General features: G+C 37.2%; 1 protein-coding gene across 4 annotated transcripts in view; it reads left to right on the plus strand.

Moving 5' to 3' along the window:
* The window catches only part of CMTM4 (CKLF like MARVEL transmembrane domain containing 4), a 35247-nt gene extending 14792 nt beyond the window's left edge, over positions 1-20455 (plus strand). Inside the window, exons 2-6 of one of the 4 annotated variants that reach the window (XR_006169249.1) lie at positions 1692-1868; positions 10591-10689; positions 11588-12529; positions 12718-12742; positions 13235-20455. Coding sequence is in view for 1 of the 4 variants with exons in the window: in XM_042821253.1 (XP_042677187.1) it covers positions 1692-1868; positions 10591-10689; positions 11588-11761 (450 nt within the window). In the remaining 3 variants the exon portion in view is untranslated. Of the gene's footprint in view, positions 1-1691; positions 1869-10590; positions 10690-11587 lie in introns of all 4 variants that reach the window. The other 3 variants (XR_006169248.1, XR_006169247.1, XM_042821253.1) reach the window with 3 other exon arrangements.
* The last annotated feature ends 1745 nt before the right edge of the window (positions 20456-22200 follow it).

Genomic DNA, 22200 nt, shown 5'->3' on the forward strand with positions numbered 1-22200 from the left:
ATAGTTGGATTCTAATTTTCAATGCATATTGTTGTTTTTTTCCAACCTTCCATAGCTGTTCAATGCCAAGGATAAAAACCAACTTCAAGTGTTCAATCACTGGGTATCTGTTCAGAATTTGTTTCAAAACCAGCCTGCTCGGGTAGCTAGCAAAAATTAGTGTAGTGTGTGCTGTTATAAAGACCTCATGTTAAATGAGCTGTGAGAGACTTCCTAGCCGAGTGTGACTTTTTTATTAAAACTGTTTTTGTTTTACTCTATTTTTAAACTTAAATTAGCTACTGTATTCTGAAGTATGTGGCTAAGGCAATGCATGGGAGTGATATCCCAAACGTGGTATTACTACTGATTTCAGTGACAAAAACTAACTGTTCTTTCAGAATCTTTTTTTCTTCATAATGTCATTTTAGCTGATAGGAGACAGACACAAATTACCATATGAAGTGCAGAGAGTGCTGGAAGAGAGGGTATTTGCAAAAATATGATTGAAATTTGCAAAGGGCAGTTTAGAAGAAACCAATTGGTATTGTGGCTTCTGCTAGCTTTGGTTTTTGCGAGGCATTCCATTTGAGACATTTAGCCCTGGAGAGGCAACTCTGTATGTTCTTCACCCTCAAATTGAAGTGACTTAACTGAGGTCGCAGCAGAATTTTGTGGTGGAGCAAAAAAGTGAGTTCTTTCTGAGAAATGTGAGTGGGTTGGTGGGTGGGTGTTGTCTTGAAAACAAAGCAAAACATTCTTAAAGGCCTTCCTTGCTTGCTGTGGAAAATGTAGGGGAAGCATCCCTGGCATTGGTTTTCTTTTACCATTTATTTTTAAAGAGGAATCAGTTTGAAACATGCACTTATGTAAGATTTGTGCTTTCTGTAGGTGTTAATGGTAGCTAATGTTGCTGTTTGTCATCTTCTGTATTTCAGCTTTGTGTAGGAAGCAGGTAGTGAGTTTTGCTGTTTTATCCTAAACAATGAATTATGCTGTAGCAGAAGTCTCTGCCAAGATCACTTTTGCATTGGGTGTGACATACATCTGACTTGGATAATGGTTAGCTTATAATGCCAGGAGTTCAGTTGTTTTCTGCCCAGTATGTTAGCTACTGGTTTTATTTTCTCATCACTGAGGGAGCAAAGTATGCGTTTTCATAGAAATTACAGTGTATTGGTGGTGATGAACATGCAAACAGGCAGGTGCTTTTGGAAGCTGGTAGAGATCCGGAATCTGTGCTTCTTAGTTTTCAAGCTGATATCGAATTCAAAATAATAGCTTGATTGAAATGTCTTTAACAATCATGCTATGATAATACTACATAAATGAGATTGATTCTGGCCCAAAAGACAAATGCATTTGATCTTTAAGTTTTGGAATAGCATATAATGAAATAAAATGTGTGGGGTACCATTTCACGTGTTAAGCCAAAGGCCTGGAGGGGTTTCATGCGTTACTGGGTGTCTCCACTTTGATGTTGGACTCCTTGTAATTCTCCTAAAATAGACTTTCTTGAACAGGAGATACTCAGAAAGTCTTGCATTAATTTGCTTTTGTTTTTGCTCTTAGGCAGTGCCCTGTTACAAACTGAAATCACACATTCCGGAGTGTAAACTGATCATGTTCCCAATGGAAATTTCAGGAATACTTGTGGCTATTTTCGAAATGTGGAAATCTATTTATATTTTTCCACTTGTTTTTCTTCCTAGGTTTTGGCACTGATTGCATTCATCTGCATAGAGACCATCATGGAATGCTCCCCTTGCGAAGGCCTTTATTTCTTCGAGTTTGTGAGCTGTAGTGCATTGGTGGTTACTGGAGTTCTGTTGCTTATGTTCAGTCTAAATCTTCACACAAGAATACCACAGATCAACTGGAATCTCACTGTAAGTTTGTACAAATCTTTGCTGCTAAAAACTGCAGAACTGTTTTAAGTTTGGTCTTTGAACTTCCTACTGCTAATGTTTAAGATTCTGTATGTGTATTCTATGGTGACTGAAGTGTACAGTTTATATTACTTTGAATACTAACAGCAGAATGAACTTTGCAGTGTAGCAAGATTAAACTATGTTAAATAGAGCTAAAATTCTTTTCTGGTAGATTCTGTTTGGAAGGAAGGACTTACTGCTACTGCCAGCAATTACTGTTTGTTGATGAAGTGGATAAAAATGCAGTCTGTATTTATTTAACTTTGACAGATGTGATATTTACAGTAGCCTGTTGTTCTTTCATAAGCTGTTTTTTATATTAGAATTCTGATGCTGCATATATTTTCTTACACAGATTAATGTAATCCTTGGGCAAAAATATTGTAAGCTTTCTCTGAAAGTTAAGCGTTGAATTGTTTACACCCCTAACTGTTAAACGTCAACTGGCAATGCTTGATATGTTCTCAAATACAAGGAGCTTTGGGAAAAAAACTGCTGGCAATGCACATTCCTTTTGTACAAGTCTCCATTTCCATGCTATATTATGAGTTAAATGTTCAGATTGAGCTGCATAAACATATCACAAAATCAACATGAGTTACTCTACCAAAAGATCTGTCATCTTAAGAACAATGTTTATATCAGTTCTTTTGCACAGTACAGATAATACATATACATATGTGAATATGTTCTAATGTATTTTTGTAAGTGGTGCTTTAGACTGCTCACAGTACTTTCCAGGCTTCTGTTGTGATTTTCTTTTAATGTCAGTTGTTATTGTTGCAACTTGCTGTTTGTAAGCCTAAATGACTTCTCTAAAATTAGAGAGGAATGTGAAAATAGATGATTCTTTGTACCCTAGGGATTCATGTTTTATTAAGAGTATTCTTCCTAGGAGTACTTGTTAAGATTGGGTAGATTGAGGAATGTGAGTGGCAACTGTAGGTGAGGTAGATACAGGTGGCTTACAAACAAAACCAGTGGAGCCACTGCAATTTTAATGGGTTGTCTTGCCTTTTCTCCTTCCTTCTCTTTTGCTGGCATTTTCAGTGTTTATCTTTGTGGCAAGTTGCAGGAGGAAGGTGATTTCTTTCTTTTACTGGCCTGTTTATTAGCCATTGCAGCAACGACCTTTATAAATGGCACAGCTCCGAAATATGCTGGTAGGACGTACGAGGGCATGATTGTTGCATCAGTGTCACAGAAGATGGTTTTCCTGGTGTGATAAGAGTGAATACTAGACCCAACTTATGCTGAAAGTAAGCTTGACCTGATAATTTTTATCAGGAGACTGGTGAGTGGTTTGCCAAGTGACCATGACTGAGCCGGATCACTGGAAGAATCAAGTTGATGACTTTGCATGCCCTTGCTCCTTTGTGCTGGTAGCTTTTGTTCTGTTGCCTACAAGAACATTGTGACAGTGTGCTGAATTTATGTAAGTACGAAGGCTGACTTTTACTGCCTTTCCTTCCGTATTGCAGGAGATAATCAGTGATATAACTGGGTGGGTCTTTTCAGCCACTGACTTCTTACAGATTTGAGCAACACTTTTCTGGTAATGGAGCGATAAGAATTGCTGCTTTGAGTGCAGCATTGTATATCTCTGCATAGTACTCAGTGTTGGAGATCTTTAGAGAAAAGAGTGCTTAAAAATCCAACTAGTTAAAAAACATAAAATTGTTTTGAGCCCTCTATTTAGGGGGATTATCACACCCTGAAACCAGCACCTCTACAGCTTGGAGGAGTGTGACATGATCAGGCTTCAATCTGAAGGGCAAACGGAATACTCTGCAAATGTTTTGTCTTTCTTTTTTTTTTTAATCTTATTAACAGGGGATAAAGTAAATTGTTATCATTTTACAAGTCTCTTCTTTTGATTATGTATTCCAGAGATCTCTAATAGAGATGAGAACTGGAAGCTTACGATGTCCATTAACTGCTGAAACCAACCTTCCTCCTCGAGTTATTTACTTATTTTAATAATGAGCAGTCTGATGGGACCTTTACTAGTACTGTCTTGTAGAAGTATCTTCATTATTCTGATAGCTGTAGTCTGTAACTTTGTGAAAGTTAGTAGAGAATCGAAGAACGGAGGATTGTGTGCTTTCTGCCTCATTTTTTTTCTGCTTATTTTGTCATTTTATTCTTTACAGTATAGACACATACTCACACATTATTTTCTTCTTTCCATATTTCATACTTTTCTGTGTTTTGACAGTTATTTCAATAATTTTCCTGCTGCTCTGAGATGGTTATCACAAGAATTGCTTTCTGAACTACATTTCCACATTCCTCAATTCTGTAGGAAAAAATTGCTACTTATGTAGAAATTTATGTAGTGCTTTTATGATTTTATAATGAGTGTTTCCCCTGTGAAAAGTCTCAAGCCTTGCTTTTGGAAGCTGTTCGAGATGAAGAGGCTTGAAAGAATTTTGTAGTGTTAAGTGTAGTCAGGAGTTTTCCTTTAAACTCGGCATGCTCACAGACTTTCTAGGAAAATCATTTGTTTTTCGAACAGTCCCTCGTGTTGGAAAATTAGCCCATCAACTGCTTTTGTCCAATACAGGATTGTTTCCTTTAGAACTGCAGTAAGATTAGACTTTTCTAATGCATTATGAATATTGTCTGCTGTCTGTGGTAAGGAGAAAAATAAGAATCAGTATCTAGCAGAGCTGTACACACACACACACACACGCACACACACACACACACCGGTGTACCAGATTTGTTACTTTCTGTTTGCTTCATTTTTAGTCATTTGAGGAAAAGAGTTTTGCTTTCATCCTAATTAGAGACTTGTCAGCCAATTTTTACATTTTCCTGAGATAAACATGAAAGAAGCTTGGAGAAGGATAGAACTTTGCTTGGGTGCATTGGAAAGAAGGGTTTGTTGCAGTGAGATGAAAAAACAGTCACTTATCTCTTGCACAGTTCTATCAATGTTGTGCAGTTCTGGGAACCTGTCAGTGGAAATTTCCATTTCCTTTATGCTTTACAACTGAAAGGGAGCCTATTCTGCAAGGAGACTTGTAAATGGCATGGGGGAATGTACTGCACACTACAGCAGAGATTTCTGCTAAGCTGATGAGCTGTTGCTTTGAAGTATTGTATTCAGTGTAGATTAATAACCTAATCTTCCCTTCATTTTGTGTTTGGCTATATTTATATATTTTAATTTCATTATTTGAGTCTTATCTACAAGGTGAGCTTGAGACCTTGCATCCAAATATGTGGGTGATGTGGCCCTCTCGTAAGGCTGCAGTGAAAAATGTAATGGAGGTGCCTGTGGTAACTTCTTTCTTCTGATGAATTCCTGTCTGTCTGGGGGGGATCCACAGTAACACTGCTGTACCCGAGATGGTGTGGGAAGGGAAGGAAATGATGGCAGAGAACTGGAGTTTGACAGTATTTCTTTAAGAGTTTGAGTGATGAAACAAGTGCAAGTTGTTAGACATGTTCTATAATCAGCCAGTGGAATGGACTAGTTATGTCTTTGTACACAAAAAGAATTTCAATAGATGCTGAGCATTTTTAAAAAAAATATTTTAAATATGCGCTGGAACTGTGGAAGCATCTTTTAGTCTGTGCAGTTCTGAAAAAGGTTTTTTGTTTTTGTTTTCAGTTGTTAGGGAGAGAAAGCCTCGTGGGCAAGTAACTGACAGTGGTAATTGACAGGAACCTTGATGTGGTGCCAGATTGACAAAAGTCCTTGCCAGCCTTGGCTTGAGGAGTATAACTACAAAGATGTACTTCAAAGGCCTTCCCAGGGCAAACTTGATTATTTTTATTTCCCCTCCTCCCTTTCATTTTTATTTCTTTTGAAAATATCTTGCTTTTCTTTGGCTTGTTTAGCTGTTGAATGAGCAAGTCCTTTCTCACTTTTATTTTTAGTATTGTCAAAATAGTGATGCCTTCTGAGGATGAAAGTGAATAATGACAGATTAAAGAAGATGATCAGAATTTATTTCCTCCAGGTTTGTTCTTTGGGCAGTTACTTTGTGCAGCCTGATATAAGCAGTAGCGTGTTACTACTTAAGTAAAACAAACATAAGCTTAGAATACCCCAGAGTATTACCTGGCCTGGTATTTATTGCTAATGGGGTCTGTTGCATAGTGAGGAGAAGTGGTCCCATCTGTGCACAGGATGGCTTCTCAGAAAACAGGGAAGCAGCGAGATGTGGTGAGCAGGAGGCCAGGGCACCTCTGCACAGCCGGAGTGGCCCTGCACGTCTCTGGTGGTTTCTGGAACTGTTGGGCATGCTCTGTGGGAGGGGGGTGAAGTTTGTGTGTCTTGAATAGCAGCAGCTGGTTTGTTTAGCTGGGTGAAATGCTTCTTTATCTGTATAAGCCCAAATAAATAGGAGATGGGGATTAATGCTCATACAGTTTGGTTCGTTCTACCTATAACTTATTTTTGCTTGAGAAACCATTATTTCTATTAGTAATTCTGATGGAAAAAATTACAGTGTTTAATAGTGTGATTAGAGAATAAAATTGTGAGGTTGAGTAGGGATGATTGAATTAGACAATTGACAGTACATTTGTGAACTTCAGATTGGTAATTTCATATAGGAGCAAGGGGAAGAACTTCCTCAACCTTGTGAAGTACTGATTGGAGAAGAGTGAATGGCATTGCCATCTCCTGAGGTCTTATCAGACCTCATTCCTAGCACTGCTTCAGGCTTTCCATCCTCATGAACCCAGGGACTGTACCTACTCAGGCCCTTCAACCTAAAGGCTAAAGAATACTGTTTAATTACCTATCTAGATAGAGATGCCCACTTCACAGCAGAATAAGCAGAAGAAAACCTCACATTTTCAGTATAAATGCTGTCTTGGCAGAAACATGTCGACATCTGTAAGTTAAGGTGCCTGCTCTGCCCTGTGCTCCTTCTGAGCAGCACACATAGGTGGTAAAGGCAGTTAGGTGTCCTTGGATGCTCTCCTTTTGATTAATACCTCTATTAGGACTGTTGGTGACTGAACAGAATGACTTGCGAGTAATAGCGAGGGGTCAGAGGTCCATCTTTAATTTTAGGCCATTTTGCAGAGGAGAAATGGAACGGCAGCTGTCTAGAGTGGATTTGGTTCAGCTCATACATTTTATTCTCTGCCATGGATGGCAGCTTTGCGCAGTGTTTTGTGGCACAGCATGCTGTCTCATGAGGTTGCTGTAATTTCAGCAGAAATTCTTTTATCTGTGTGATGTGGTTTTTACTTTGTCTATAAATATAATAGTAAGAACTTTAGCTATATCATGGCCAGATTTGAAAGGACTCATCTTTTTTCAATTACCTTATTCTTTTTATTGTCAAGATTATTTGTTTTCTCATATTTGGAGAAAAGCTACGTTACTTTAGGGAGTGTCCTCTGCTTCTTGAGTTTCTGATGTAGTTCATTCTCCTTTATTTCTGCTCAGACTTCTTCCAAAACCAGTGTAGATTATTTTCTTGTCTAAGTAGTGTGTACCAAATTTGGGATTAAATGCCTCCACTGATGCAAGCATCTTTGATTTTACTAATATGTACTTATATGACAGTGTTACTGATGTCATTGCTCCTTAAGTTCCAAACAGTCTGACTTGTGCACATGAAAGATTATGTTAGTTTTAGCTTTTTAAGGGATGAACCAATTAATAATCAATTCCATTAAAGGATTTTAACCTGAACAATGAAGATGAAAATATAGAAATGAATGTGTCAGAACCATAAGATGGAATGAAGTCTTTAGATTTGAACTGTTAAGTCATTTGTAAACACAAATCTGAGTGTGTGGAAACAAAAAATGCGTCTGGAAAAAAAAATAGCAATCGTGGATTATAAGAAATAGGAAGGGGCACAACTTTGATTTGTTTATTCTGATGTTACCTAACTTACAGATAAAAGTAAATTTGAATATGTCTTCATTCTTAAATGTTCATCTGCTGGTTTTGTTATCCTGTTATCTTTGGTGTGGTTTTCCATGCTGAAATTTCTGAGCAGCTATTGTTTCATGATTATCTAAACCCAGGAGTCTTCATGCATGCAGCTCGATCTTTTTCGTATTCAGCGCAGCTTAGGTTCTTTGATTTGTACTGTGAGAAATGTTATCCTCCTTTCAAGTAGCTTCTGTGGCTCTTTTCTCACCGTCTTCAATTTTCAACATAATTTTAAAAATGTGGATACCAGACCAGAATGCAGCATTCCGATGTCCCTTACAAGGGGATGGTAACCACCTTGCACCTATTGTATCCATATGTGCAGTGGAATGTTGAAGTGCTTTTTCATCTTCTTTTTTGGTCATGGCACGACATGTCGAGATGCCTACTGGTGGTAATTCTGAAGTTCTTAGTTATTTCTCCCAGGATCTTGTCTCTCTTCTGGTTCAGGTTATGTTCTGGTTATGTCTGTTGGTTGTAAAATACTCTTAATCAAAGGGCATCATCAGTGTGGATGGCCTTTCCTCAGTATTTACTTTCAGCATCCTTGGTGGTATAGACATTTACTCTGGAGACTTGATGAAAATGTTTAATGCTATTTAGAAATATATTGAGAAAAGATTTGTGCAGTGAGAACCAAAGCTCTTTTTGGAGACTTCAGGATGCAGGTAGATCTGATAAACTCCAAGCTGATGAGGTGAATACTTGGAGAAATTGCAGAATGTAATTTCTTTTCTAATATCTCTATTTCTTAAATTTTATTTTCTGTTTTGTAAGAAATTGTGTCATTAGAACTGCAGTAGCTATTAAGTGAAATACTAATTTTGTTTGTTTTATACGCAAGATAGTATTTGTCTCACTGAGTTTGAACAGAATAAAGTATCTGCCTTTAGTTGTACACTGGCAGGTGAAAAAATGGTAATTGTTTCTTAGGGATTCACGACTTCCTTATGTTTCCTTCCTGCTAAGACAGACCCACTGGGCTCATGAAATCTGAATACATGGTTAGAAATAGAGAGGAGCAGTAGAAGTCTCCCAGAAAGGCCAAGTCCCCCTTTTAGATGAGGATCGGTCCTCAGTGCTAGCTTGCACACTTCATCCTCAGGTGTGCTTAATTTTGACAACCAGCTGTCACTGAGTCATTGCCCTCAAATGGATCATATTCCGTGTGAACAGCATAGCACCAGATTCTGTTTTCACCATTAGTTACTAAAACATTCTCAAATGATGGCTGCAGAAACAGATGTTGGGCTTAACCACTTTTTTTCTTTCCTGTACTTTTTTTAGGGTGGCTGGATGATAGTGATCAGTCCAGAGTCTCTGTGTTACATATCCAGAACCTAGTTATGGGGCAAATATTGTATTTATCTTCAATTTTCTAAGCATAACTCCTTACAGTACTTTAAGATGTGGTTCTAATAATGAAATAGTAATTCTCTAGTAAATGGATCAGAAATGGGAAGTGAGCTGGTTTACGTGTAAGAGTCATGTAGAGTAAATTTACCTTTTAGTTTTAAGTAAAAAGTAGCAATGAGGTTTTTTTTTTTTAAATGGTGGGGTTGACATGTTCAGTCTTTTAGATTTTTCCTTTTCTGTGTCTCAGTCTAAGTTGTACAGCAAATTTGAATACAAGTTTTCTTTCCATCCCCTTTAGCTATGACAGTGTTCACCTCTCACTGATTTCAGGTTCCTTCAGGATATTTTTGTTGAGCTGCCATTCTCTGCTTCCTGCACAGACCTACCTGAGCCCTGCCTTCCTCCATTCTTTCAGTTACCATGGTAGTCTGTTATTTCCTATGGCTGTGTAGTGTACAAAAATAGTGCTATGTAAATAAGCATCAAATATTTCTTCAAAAAATTGCAAAGAAATGCGCAGAATAACATACTAAACAGCTATTCCCTAACAAACCTAGTCCTTTGTTTCTTTGTTGAGGTTATCTTGAAGTCCATGCTTCTAATTTGTCTTATATTGATGTAATCATTTTTGTGCTAATAGCTTGCCGTTTGGAATTTTCTTATGTCCCAGTGATATGTTAATGACCTTTGTTTTTTGTAAGGCCTAATTATCTGAACTCCAGGTGACACGTGCAGCGTATGCATAACTGAGCTCCGTGCTTTGTAGCATTTTTTGGTGCTTAAAGCAAAGCAAGAATTTTCTCTGAACACCTCAGAGCACCCAGGTGGTTGTGCATGTGTTTTGGTGTGTCTAGTTGAAACATCAATCCTATGCGATCGACGCGGATAAAGCTGTGTGTTCATCCAATGCGGGCAGCTGTTCTTCATAGAGAAACTGCAGGGTGTGTGCTGTTGTACAGATAAGGCCTCAAAGAACTTGCAGTCAAACTCATGAGTGTTATGTGGACAGCACATGGAGAGTTGTAATGTGAAAGAGAGCAGGGGAGTGTTAATGCTGGAGATTCAAATTACTTCAGTGTCAGCTGAGATGGAACAGCTTTACCCATTGCTTATGCTGACAGTCGATTCTTAATAATCCCAGCAGACATTGAGATAAAACATCCAGAGCTTACAATGGTGCCTTATTTATACTTAGTATGTGAATAGAATTCAAATAGTGATGTGCACACATACTACATTTCCTGTGTAATAATCTGTCATCTTTTACGTGTGATAAACTACATAGGAAGTGGGAAAGTATTACTATAACTTTTGTTCTAACCTTTTCCTGTTTCATCAGTTGTAATAAAAATAAGTGGACTGTTATTGTTTAATAATGCTGAAGGATTGTTATTATTATTTTTTTAGGATCTGGTCAACACTGGACTCAGCACTTTCTTCTTCTTCATTGCCTCTGTAGTGCTTGCTGCTTTAAACCATAAAACTGGAGCAGAAATTGCTGCTGTGGTAAGAATTTGAATTTCTTTTTATGAGTCACTTAAGTGGCTATTAAAACCAAGAATAATCTTTTAGTTGTGTTCTTGTGATATTTCTGTTACCTTAGTCTTCCCAATTTGCTTCTTATTTTACAGTTAGGTATGCAGTAATTTTGGTTTTAAGAATGTTGGTTTCATTTGAATTTAGTCTCACGTCTTCGGGCATGACCAAACAGGAAAACAGCTTGCTGAGAATGCTTTACCAGTTTTATTAGTGTTGCTTCTTTATCTATACCTAGCTTAGGTAATACAACTCTATATTGTGAGTTTACAGAAAAGGTATAGTCAAAAATTCTTACCAAATGGAGCTTTTTTTTCGTAATCTTCTGAGTTCTTCTTGCTCACAGAAGATCAATTTTTGTGGATGGAGTGTAGTGGTACTTAAAGATTTTAGAATCTAAAACAATAAAGTCAAGCACATTAACTTTGTCCTTGAGCTGGCAAGCTTGTTTTTTCAAACCTAGACATTGAAAATTGCACAAATTCTGCAGAAACACCTAGACCTGCAAATCAAATCCTCTAGGCTGATGGTCTAGATTGGCCATCTCTTGTCATTTGTTCACTGCCAGGTGCATCCTGAGGAACGAATGAACTGTTTGGATGAAGAGCCACATTATTACAAGAGGTTCTTCCAGTGAAGTTGCATTGCAAGGTGTAATTGTTGTGTTTGTAGACGAAGAACTTAGTTTTTGTGGATCATTGATCTTAGTAGCTTTCACAAATTCTCTAGCTTATTGAAGAAGAACAACATCAGGTTTGTAGGCTGTGATAATCTATCAGTGCAAGTAAAGCAGGAAGCTAAACTTCTCAGAAATCTGTTATGAAACTATGCTTATTGTTTTCAAAAATTGTCTTTCTACTTCTTGTAGATATTTGGTTTCTTGGCAATGGCAGTGTATGCTGTGAACACATATTTAGCTATTAAGAAGTGGCGAATGAACAGCAGACAACAAAGCAGTCGGCAGACCAGTGATTACATGCGTGCTCGGACAGAATCCAGAGAAGTAGATCATCGCCCGGAGATTCAGCGTCTGGATGCATGAGGGCAGCATCTAGATGGGACTGCAGAGGGAAGAGAGAAGTGCTGAACTTGCTCATGGAATAAAGTGTTTTTTCTTTATTTAAGAAAGAAAAGGAAAATCAGATAGTGGCAAAGAATGCCCAGCCCAGATACGTGCAGAGAAGCATCAAGTCAGAAGCTGTTTTCATGAAAGCAGTAGATGTTGGCCATTCAAAAGCAAAATCTTTTCAAGACATCCACATATATATACATATATTGTATATATTATGTATAATATATTATATATATGTTCTGAAGTATGTTAATGTTTTGGATTACTGCGCAGAACTTCTCTTCCCTTTCCTAAGAGCAAGCTCTGAATATACATGTTCTGCCACTGTTTCTTCATCTGTCATAAAAATTAAGACCAGAGCTATCTTTTTTGTTTAATATAAGAAAGAAATCCACCAGGAGCAAATTTAATACACATGAAAAGGAAGTGGGGGGCAAGTAGCAATAACTTTACTATGTATCGTGTCCAGCAACGCTCTGTATCCTTCCTTGTGCAGCCTTGGCAGTGCAGTTCAGTTCTCACCTGCAAGATTGCACGCAGTTTCGTTGTTGTTTCATTCACCTAGCTGCCACATGAAAGTCTCTTCTGTCTTCTGGTTGTTGATTTAATGCTGAGGCAGTTATCCTTTGGATTATTTGCAAATCATCACATGCAGTTCGTGCCTGACCTTGCTTGTATCAGAACTTGTGCAAGATTAGTATATCTTATTGAATGGTCACCACAATGCATCCAGTGCAAGTATGTGAACTTTCTGTTGATGTTGGATACATGCTGTTTTTCATTCCAAAATGGTGGAGGGTGGAGGAAACTTGGGAGGCAGGATGGAGAAAGAGAATGCTGAGGGGCACAGTGCTAAAGGAGAGAGGATGAATTGTCATCTGGTAAACCTGCGTTCCAGTCATGTCTTTTTTCTTTTTTCTTTTAAGGTTCAACCTTTCTGAGAAGCCTAGGGTAAGCAGTAACTAGCAAAAATTTATGATATAAAGTGTTTCTAAGATTGCAATACTGTGATTCACCTGAGATGCTTCTTGTTTAGTGGATTACTTGTTTTTTCTAAAGTTAAACTGTTGGTAGTAGGTAAAATTTGTTTTTTGAATTGGATTTATCTGCAAACATTTTTTCTAATATTTCTTTGTTGAGGAATGGTTTTACCTAATTGAAGTTTTCTTGTTTTGATTTTACTTGCAATTAAGATAAAGGTATTTTCTCTAATCAAAACTTGAATTGTGAGTAATCAGTTAAATATTTCAATGCTTTTTTAATGATTGATGTTTTTTTTTTTTAATCTGTGTAATCCATTATTTGACATCGGGGTTGAACAGTTTGTATTAATCTTGTTTAGCCGTACTCTTAAGTGATTTAGCACAGTTAACTTCTGAACAAAAGGCAATACACTGCAGACAGGTGACTTTTAAATATATAAAACTATGTTATATCAAACAGAAAGTCAGTACAAGTGCCTGGGCGTCTTTAATACTAGAAGCAACGGAGGGTGTTCCAGATTTGAACCTTACATTGCAGTTCTTGGATCAAGCAATGGAAATACACCGACAGGTAGAAAACTGGTAACAAAACCAATGTCTTTGCATTTATCGTGGCTTTTGTGTATATGGTGCATTTTCACTTAAAATTAGGAGTTATTAATGAGGTTAAAGAAAACTTGCCTTTCTAGACCAATAATGGTTTTCCAGTTACTGCGTTAACGTTTTATTGTAGTTTGTTGAAAGTTAGCACCAAAGGTAATGTCAGTTTAAAAAAAAAGATTAGAACGTAGAAGCTAACTTCTGTTGTTGAGCTGAGAGCATCAACATTATTATTAAGGTGGAGTCTCACTGGGTTTAATGAGTTTTATGAAATGTAAATGACAGTTCCACGTTCAATGTGGCATGAAATAAGTTTCTTGAAGTCAGTGTAGTTGCTTTAGCCCTTCTGTTTTTCAGCAGTCCACTTGAAAGTAGCACAGACATATGTAGACTGGAGTTGTAAACAGACATTAAGGCAGTTTGCATAAATATTATTAAAAAAAAGAAAAAGCCTTATTAAAATACAGAATCTTGTTCTGCAGAAGATGGATACTTCTGGAATGGAACCTGCAGAAGTTAGGCGTCAGGAAAGAGGTTAGGGTAAGCATAGGCTTTTCATTATGAGTATATTCTGATGCTGGTTAATGAGAGGACTGCAATAACACGTATGAAGGAGAATGTCCTGTTCCTCTTCTGTAGTCCCTGTAATGAATCTGGTTCTCCGATTTCTCAGAGGTATGTATGGGAGATTTTGTGCATCTGCAAGTTTGTGAATTTGGTATCTTTAAAATCCATACACCTTTCCTAACCTGGACAAAAGATAACTTTGCAGGGCCTGTTCTGGAGTGAGATTGCAGAAAGCTTCTTATCTTTAGCTGGAATGACAAATGCTTACTTAGTATGAATGATAGTTATATTTCTAATATTGTATAATACTTCATCTTATATGTAGTATTCCTGTATGACTTTGAGTGCTATTACATGGTAAATAAGTTTTCCTGAGTTGAGAACAGTATTTATTACTTACAGCACTCATGACTTGAGCTTAGCACAGCTTTCAGGGTAGAATTCAAAGAGAATATGATTTTTAAAAGTTTTTTAAAAGAACTACTATCTGATAACTTTGTAAACAGGAAGACAAATGTAAATTTGTAATTTCCTTATTTTGGGGACCAAAGATGATTTTAGTATTGTACAGTATATACTTTCTTAAAATCTAAGTTAAGCATTTATTACTCTACAGAGACATTATTTGCTATCTGGTTTATAGAAAAGGGAAATAAAGTAGCTATGAGACAACTAAAATTGAAACACTGAGTTCATTTAACATAAGCATTCTTAATTCCACCCCCTTTACAATTACAATTTCATGTGGTGTATCGAAGAAGCAGTAATCTTTATTGTTAAGATTGTTATCAAACCTGCAGCCGTTAAAAGAGTAGAATTAAAAATAAAAAAATAAAAAAAAAATGAGATCTTTACAGAAGAAAATGAGTCAGAAAGGTTTTGTGATTTGCCTTTTTGAAATTTGCTTAGAAAAGTGGCACTAAGTTACTTCTTCCAGCCAGCTAGTCTTGCTGGCTTTTCTTATTTTCAAGTGTGCTGTTTAGCTCTACAAAGGGATCCAAAAACCACTGTAAATAAAATAAAATGAAAGCTAAACAGATGAATCTCGTGGGAATAGGATGCTTGAAATGGTAATGGCATTCTGATTAATCCTCTTAAGTCAAAACTGAGCCCTCAGATTTGCCATCACCATGTATTTCTGTGTGTAAAAATGAGGGTAAATATTGCATGCTATGCACAGGCTTGAAAGATCAGTTAACATGAAATGATTGGAGCAACAGAGTAACTGTTGTATGGTGTTGTAAGAATAGGTATTTTCCTGTTAATACTCTGTTCAGTTTGGGCAGTCTTAGTTCAGGTTTATCGTGGATTCACTTGATGATATGCAACTGCCTGCTATAGAATTAAGTTTCTTAAATGATAATTAAGAATGTTTTGGCAGCTTAATTGCTTCTTAGTAAAGTTGATTCCTACCTACACTCTTCTTGCTCCTTTCATTTTGTAAATTCATGCCTCATCTGTCTTGTTTTATATCTAGTTTTTGTTAACCGTTCTGCCTTGATATGTATAGTGACTGCTTCAATCTGAGGAAGATAAGAATAGTGTTTCCTATGTCCTGCTTGAGTATGGTACTCTTCCCATCTGTGATAGCTTATAATGTTTGGGGATGGATCTGCTGGGGGATTTTTTTATTTTTTTTTTTCCCCTGTGGACTTTGGAAGCCATCTGGCATAATACTGCTTGTGTTTCTTCCTAAGTTTCCTATAAGGAACCATATGCTCAGAGGTTATTATTAGCATCATCTGCCATCTACCTCTGCCTTTTCTGAGAGACAAGGTGCTGACCTTTGAGATTTGATGCCTGTATCTCAGTCTGTTCTGTCCATCATTGGCTTTATATTCAGAAGTATGGCGTCAGCAGTGAGCTGTGCCTTGGAAACAACTCGTCATCTTCTGTTGTGTCTCTTAGGTGAGAATTTAAATAAAATCAGTAACATGGGGTGCTTCTTTATAGGCTTCATCATGTGATTCATTGTGCATCTCGTGATATTATCTAAATTGATTTAATGTATTTGTTTATATTTCACTATTAAGTCTAGAAAGAGGAGGGGAGAAGTGAGGAAAAAATCCAATTTGTTAATTGTGTATTTCTTTTCCCTCTGTGAATTACATTGTACCACGTGATGATTGTCCCTTCGTAGTACAGCAGGCTTGCTGTTTCTTAAAGTGCTGTGAACCACACCGGAAAATTCATCTGCTGTAACCTGTGTGTGGACTGTTAATAATTGAGTCAACCTTCAATTTCCCATAAACTTATAGGATCCTAAACAAGTCTGACATTTGCCATCTTTGTGCTATTTTGGGAACATGCAGGTACAGCAAATGCTTATTTAATATGTGGCTTTATAATGCAGCGCCCCCCCTTCTTCAGTCTGTGTTCTAAATCTGCTGTTTTCTTGTCCTGTGATGTACTTGTAAGCATTCCCACATGTGTAGGTTCCCTTTTTCTTTTTTCTTTTTCTTTTTTTTTTTTTTTTTGACTGGGGAGTGTTTGTGGGGCATAAACCTCTCCATCTTAGTAGCAATTCAAACTGGGTAGAAAATAATGTGCTCTCTCCTCCTTTGATGAGATTCTGAACAGTTTTGTACATGAAAATCAGAACAGCCTTGTGCTGAAAGCTCTGGAGCCAAACATCCTGAGTTAGGATAGATGAAAAATTAGGCACAACTATGAATTTGAGATGTGGTAAAGGGTCAGAAGAGAGACAACCAGACTTGATGTTCAGTAACCTGGCATTTTGAAAATGATGTGTGAACTTGAATAATCCCCCTACTGCAGAAGGAAAAATATCTTCCTCACATCTCAGTGGAGATGGAGACATTTGGACTTGGTTTAAAAAAAAAAAAAAAGTAGGCTTAGAAGTGTTCTTATCTCCCTAATTCCAGGGCCATGCTGGCCATACAAAATGCTAGGAGAGATTTGACACCAACATTGTTAATGGCGTGCCTTAAAGCTTGAGGTATGTTGGCAAATAATGTGATTATCTAATGACTTCTACTCAGCTGAAGTGTAGCACTTGGTTCACAGTGGCCTGCAGGACCTCCAGGAGCTTACATCAGGAGGACTCTGTACCTGGAGGAAGGCATTCTTTCAGGCTGGGATTTCTGCCTAGTCCCACTGAGACAAGTAAAGCTGTCATGTAGCGTTCCTGAACCTGGGACTTTGATTTTGTCGTTTATAAGATAAAATATTAGGTTTGTTTGGGGGGCCTTTTAACTAACAAAGATCAAAAGAACGTGTAGATACAGATATGTATTTTAATCTTAATGGCAATGAAAGTAATCGTTTTCTATGAATCTGAAATGGGTACAAAACCCAGCAGAATGTTCTGCTTTTTGCCTTTAACACTTTTTGGAAAAAAAATTCTAGCTTTATTTTAATAGAAGGAGTTGATTAAAAATGAATTCACACAGATATTCAGGAAATCTCTCGTTTTTTCTGATATTTTCCATTTTAGCCACTTACTTAAATTGGTATTTGATAGAGCCAGAGGAGTACTGCCCCGCCTGAGAAGGTTCCTTTGTTGTTTTGGTCTTATTTTTGCATTATGTTTTTAAAATCTGCCCATAGTTTAGCCATTTGTATTCCATAAATAATCTGTCTTAAAATCTGCTTACACTGTGATTTATAGAAGCCTTTAATTTAGAATATACAACACAATCCAATTTTCTTTTGGGAATATTCAGCTTTAAGAATTGTTCTTACGTATGCCCAGAAGTAAAGGTTGTCTGTTTATCACGAGAATGTGGTGAGGTGAAGTTCCCTATCCAGAGTCCCAGTACACCTCTTTCAAAAGCGTGCTGGGTGGATGACTTAGTGAAATTGCCTTTTAATCTCTGTGGGTTAATAAATTTTTTTTTTTATATTACTAGCCACAGATATTCTTTTTTAAATTATGCTTGGCAAACAGAAGATATTTAATTTTATATACAATATACATAGTTACCTTGATTGACATATTTATAACAGAGCTTTGAGTTTACTATTAAGGTTTTATCTGTATGCTGTGGTCTTCATGGGTAGAAGTTATAAAAAGCCAGTTAGCCTATATGGAAGGATATAGAAGCTATCTTCATAAATTCCGAAGGAGGACATCAGAGCATTTCAAAAAGCAATAGCCAGACCTTACTCAGAGAGTGTCTGTTTTTCCTTGTCTTTCACTGGGGCTGGTCCCTGCAGCTATTTTAGTAACATCTGGATGTGAGTAACAGCATGAAATACGACTGTCTGCCTTTTCTGACTGTCAAGGACTATTGTCTAGAATATGGGAAGTTTCAGGGTATTGTGTTTGTTTTGCTTCGGACAAACGTCTCAATAGACATATTTAGTTAAAAACTTCATGTGTTTGAAAGAAAATACCTTCTGTTAACTAGGCTGATTTATCACTTTTGGTAACCTTTTAACCCCAAAGGATTACAATCAAAGTACTTCTAGCAATGTTACATTTATCCAGATGTCTACAGGTTGAAGTGGTTCTAGCTAGCACCCTTTTATTACAACAATTGCTACCTTCATTTTCTACTGTTTATTCTTTAATCTCAAATGTTTACCAGTTTCTCCTTGTTGGATTATTGCAGAGGGAGGGTGTATCTTAGCACTACAGTTCATCCAGCTTTAACTCATGTCACAGTTCTAGAGTAAGAAGATATTGTGACTTATATATTGTGGCCAATTAATTGCATTTTAAATGATGTCTGTACTTAAGATATAACAGTTTTGGCATAACGAATGACTTAGCTAATCATTTTATCTGTCTAGGCTTCTGTGTTACTGTCATTTTGAAACTATTTGTATATGTTGAAGTTTGTAAGGGTTCGGGAACCCACACTAAAATAGTAAACTATGTATTTATTTCTCAATCTGCAATTTATTTGCTCAGTTATGATTTGAAAGTTGACACTTTGTACGTCTTTTCACAGAATTGTAAACAAATACCGAAATACTGCTTCACCTAGGGTGCCTTCCATGTGTGGTATAACACCTGTCATCCACAGCAACTGAGATGTAAATTTATTAAACCAGTAAACACTATTTTTGTAATGCGAGTCCCTATTATATCTCTGGTTTTGTTGTGCTTTGTTTCTGCTGAAACAGTTTATTGCTACTGGTCGTTGTCTTACCTCTGTGTGCTGTGTAGCAAATTTCTTCTCAGAATGTGAATCAGAAGATGGTCTCATTTTTTTGCTCTGCCTTCAAGTGCTACCTGAAAGATGAAGTTGAAGCACATTGCTGAAGTGAAGGTATTTCAGCTCTGTTTCCTTGACATGTGTATAAAGAAGTGCTCAGTGTGGGATCTCTGTATCCTTGGTGCTAATTTGGGCTCCTCTAGAGAAACACAGTAGATGCAATCTAAACATTCCTAACAGTAGCTATATGTATGCTTAATGGTGTCTGAGGAAGGAACATCTGGGCCTGGATGTAAGACTTGTCCCTCGGGTATAGTTCCTATACTGACAGGTTTGTAGTTGTGAACAGCTCAGAAATGTCAGTCAAAGGCAGTGGGTTAGAGTTGCATCTCGGGGCTGAGCAAAGGGGGTGCAGTTTTTCTTCTGACTTATGAGTATGCTTCTGCTATGTAATACCCTTGGTGTTTCACTTTTGAAGTACAAAAAATTGTAATATATTGCCAAGGAAAATCTCTTAAGTGTTCTGTATATGCTGCTGCAAATGCAGAAACTGGCTCTGTTGTCCTTACTCAGGCAAAGTTCCCCATTGACTTAGGAGACTGCAAGATAAGGCATCCATTTATCACCAAAAGCATGTTCTGATTCAAGGATTTGAAGAATCTCACAAGCTAACTAATGTTAGTATAGAGCCCCTGTGCAGCCTTGAAGCAATCTCACGGTATTTGGTAAGTATTTTTAGTGTTTTGAATTAGATTGCACGCAGACCAGCTGATAAACTCAGTGCTGTCTGTAGAAGTACCAACTGGCTGTGATCACTGTCTTGTCACTGTTAACAGCAGTAGCTCACATGTGTAAGGATAGCATCTTCCAGCTCTGTTTGTGAATGTCATGCTGTTAACGTGCGAACAGTTTCAAAGGCAACTGTACGAGAAAACACAACCCCTAACTTGTTTTTTTATACCAATAATGGGTTTTCAATATGTTGTGCCCTTGCTTTCTGTTGGTTTAAAGCTGAACAAAAACACACATTGAAGAATTATCTTGAAATACAGCAGTCCTTATTTTAAAAATCTATACAATTCTAGTGTAATTTAAACGGTGTATTTATCAGTTTAAAATGTCATTTTACTTTTCCAGTCTTTTGTATATGGGCACATTACTTTTTGTAAATTTTTAATTTAGATGTCTTTGTCGTTTTTCCTTCTGATATTTGACGATTTGAGCTCTGTGGATTTTCATGGTACTCTTCTGATTATGTCTTCATAGTGTTTAAAGTCTGTATTTTTGTATGTAGGGAAAATTGTAGTTTTCTAACACTTACTTTGATCAATATAGTATGAAATCATTTGTTAAGGATTTCCTGTTTAATAAATGGACGTATTAAAGTATTAAAGATTGTCTTCATCTGTCAAGGCAATATATAAGTTCATTGTTACGGTTGATTAGTTGATTATGCAGCAAGTGCAGTTGCTAAATGCATTTTCTATGCAAGACAATGTCATAGAGTTAAAAAAAAAAAAAAGAACAAAAACACAACAAAACAGCTGAACAAAAGACTTCTGCCTGAGGTTTCTATGACTCTGGAGGTTTCTGTGGCACACTGGAACAACAAAACACTGTATTTTGGGTTTGCAGCATCGTGCTCTGGACTGAGAATGGATTTGAGGACCAAAATGTGCAGTGAGTGGTAGTGCTCTGCCATCTCCTGGGCTAAAGGTCACGTATCTTACCTTGATGCGACCAGTATTTTGGGTGTTCAGATGGCTTTGGTGCACAGATGGCTGAGTGAGTGTTGTGGGAATGTGGATTGCATGCTTGAAAGTCTGCAAAGGAGGATAGCAAGTGGGGGGGAGGTTGGTGACATTAGTTGGGGTGTGTCAATGAGCTTTTGTGGAAGGATTCAGTATGGACGGACATGTGCTTGTGCATCTCTTCACCAAGATAGACTGGTTCATTTTGCTCGTGTAGGTGCTCAGCAGTGGTAGTTTCAACAAGTTGTGGTATTACATCTGTTGTACTCGCTTAGAGATCAGACCTTAATGTAATTGATGCTGTTCAAGTAACCAAATGGTTAGTGCTGGATGCAGTGGCATGTTGCTGCTGGCATGGTGTTCCCTGGTCAAGAGAAGCTTTATCAGCTGTGGAACAGAACAAATCATGTTTACTTTGTCTGTCTTTTAAACACTGAAGAATGACTTTATTCTCCTGGGAAGACTGTGATTGATTTCTTATTTAATGAATGTCGTGGATTGGGCTAACGAAATGTGATGGGCAACATCCAAAATACATAAAAGCACAAGTATTGCCTGATTCAGAATGAATGCTGGTATCACTGTTCTCTTTCTCAAGGTAATAGGTGGAAAAAGCAAGTTTTCTGAGTGTATGTAATCTTTTTTGTTTTATCTTCTAAGTTTTACACAGCATTCAGAGTACTGTGACATCTTCCAGTAAAGGTGCTGCAGTGGAGGTGAGTGTGCTTTATTTTTCTAAACAGTTCTATTTATTTAGAAAAAGTAAGATGTGTTTGCATCCTGACTTTTAAACCAGTACTCCTGATAAAAAGGAGTCCCAGATACCTTGTAAGAAGACTCATATTCTCAGTACTTAGGTAAATTTCTTGTGCTTCCTTAACATAAGTTCAGAAGGAGTTCCAAGGCTGCTAGGTGAATCATATGTAAAAATATAAGATGGTATGTGCCTTGTCTTTGCTTTTAGGGGACAGTTTGTGTCCTGATTGTTGAAATCACTTTTTTTAATCTCTCAAAAGTCAAAATTACAAGCTACTTGTTACAAGGTTTATCTGAGCCTACGAGCAATACGCATTGCCTTGTTTTACGCATTATAGAAGCGTAGGTATCAAGAATATGCATTACCAGTATCTGGCTGCAAGTACATACTCACTTCCTGATGCAGACCACTGTTTTCCTAGCAGGGGAAGATGCAGCTGTAAAATATAGGCTTAGAAAATTGTACGGTGAACAAAAGCGTAATGAATTAAAAACATCTGCTTGCTATGCCAAGCATTAAATAGTCATCTGCTTTTAAGCACACCAGGCTGGTGAAAGCATGCTTCTCAAATACCACGTGGGCTGAGATGGATCGCTTAGTAGTACCTTGGAAATTATTTTGTTAA

This window comes from Centrocercus urophasianus, unplaced genomic scaffold (assembly GCF_019232065.1).
Source record: "Centrocercus urophasianus isolate 14NV4802_14NV808 unplaced genomic scaffold, USGS_Curo_1.0 seq_2, whole genome shotgun sequence".
NCBI classification, from domain to species: Eukaryota; Metazoa; Chordata; class Aves; order Galliformes; family Phasianidae; genus Centrocercus; species Centrocercus urophasianus.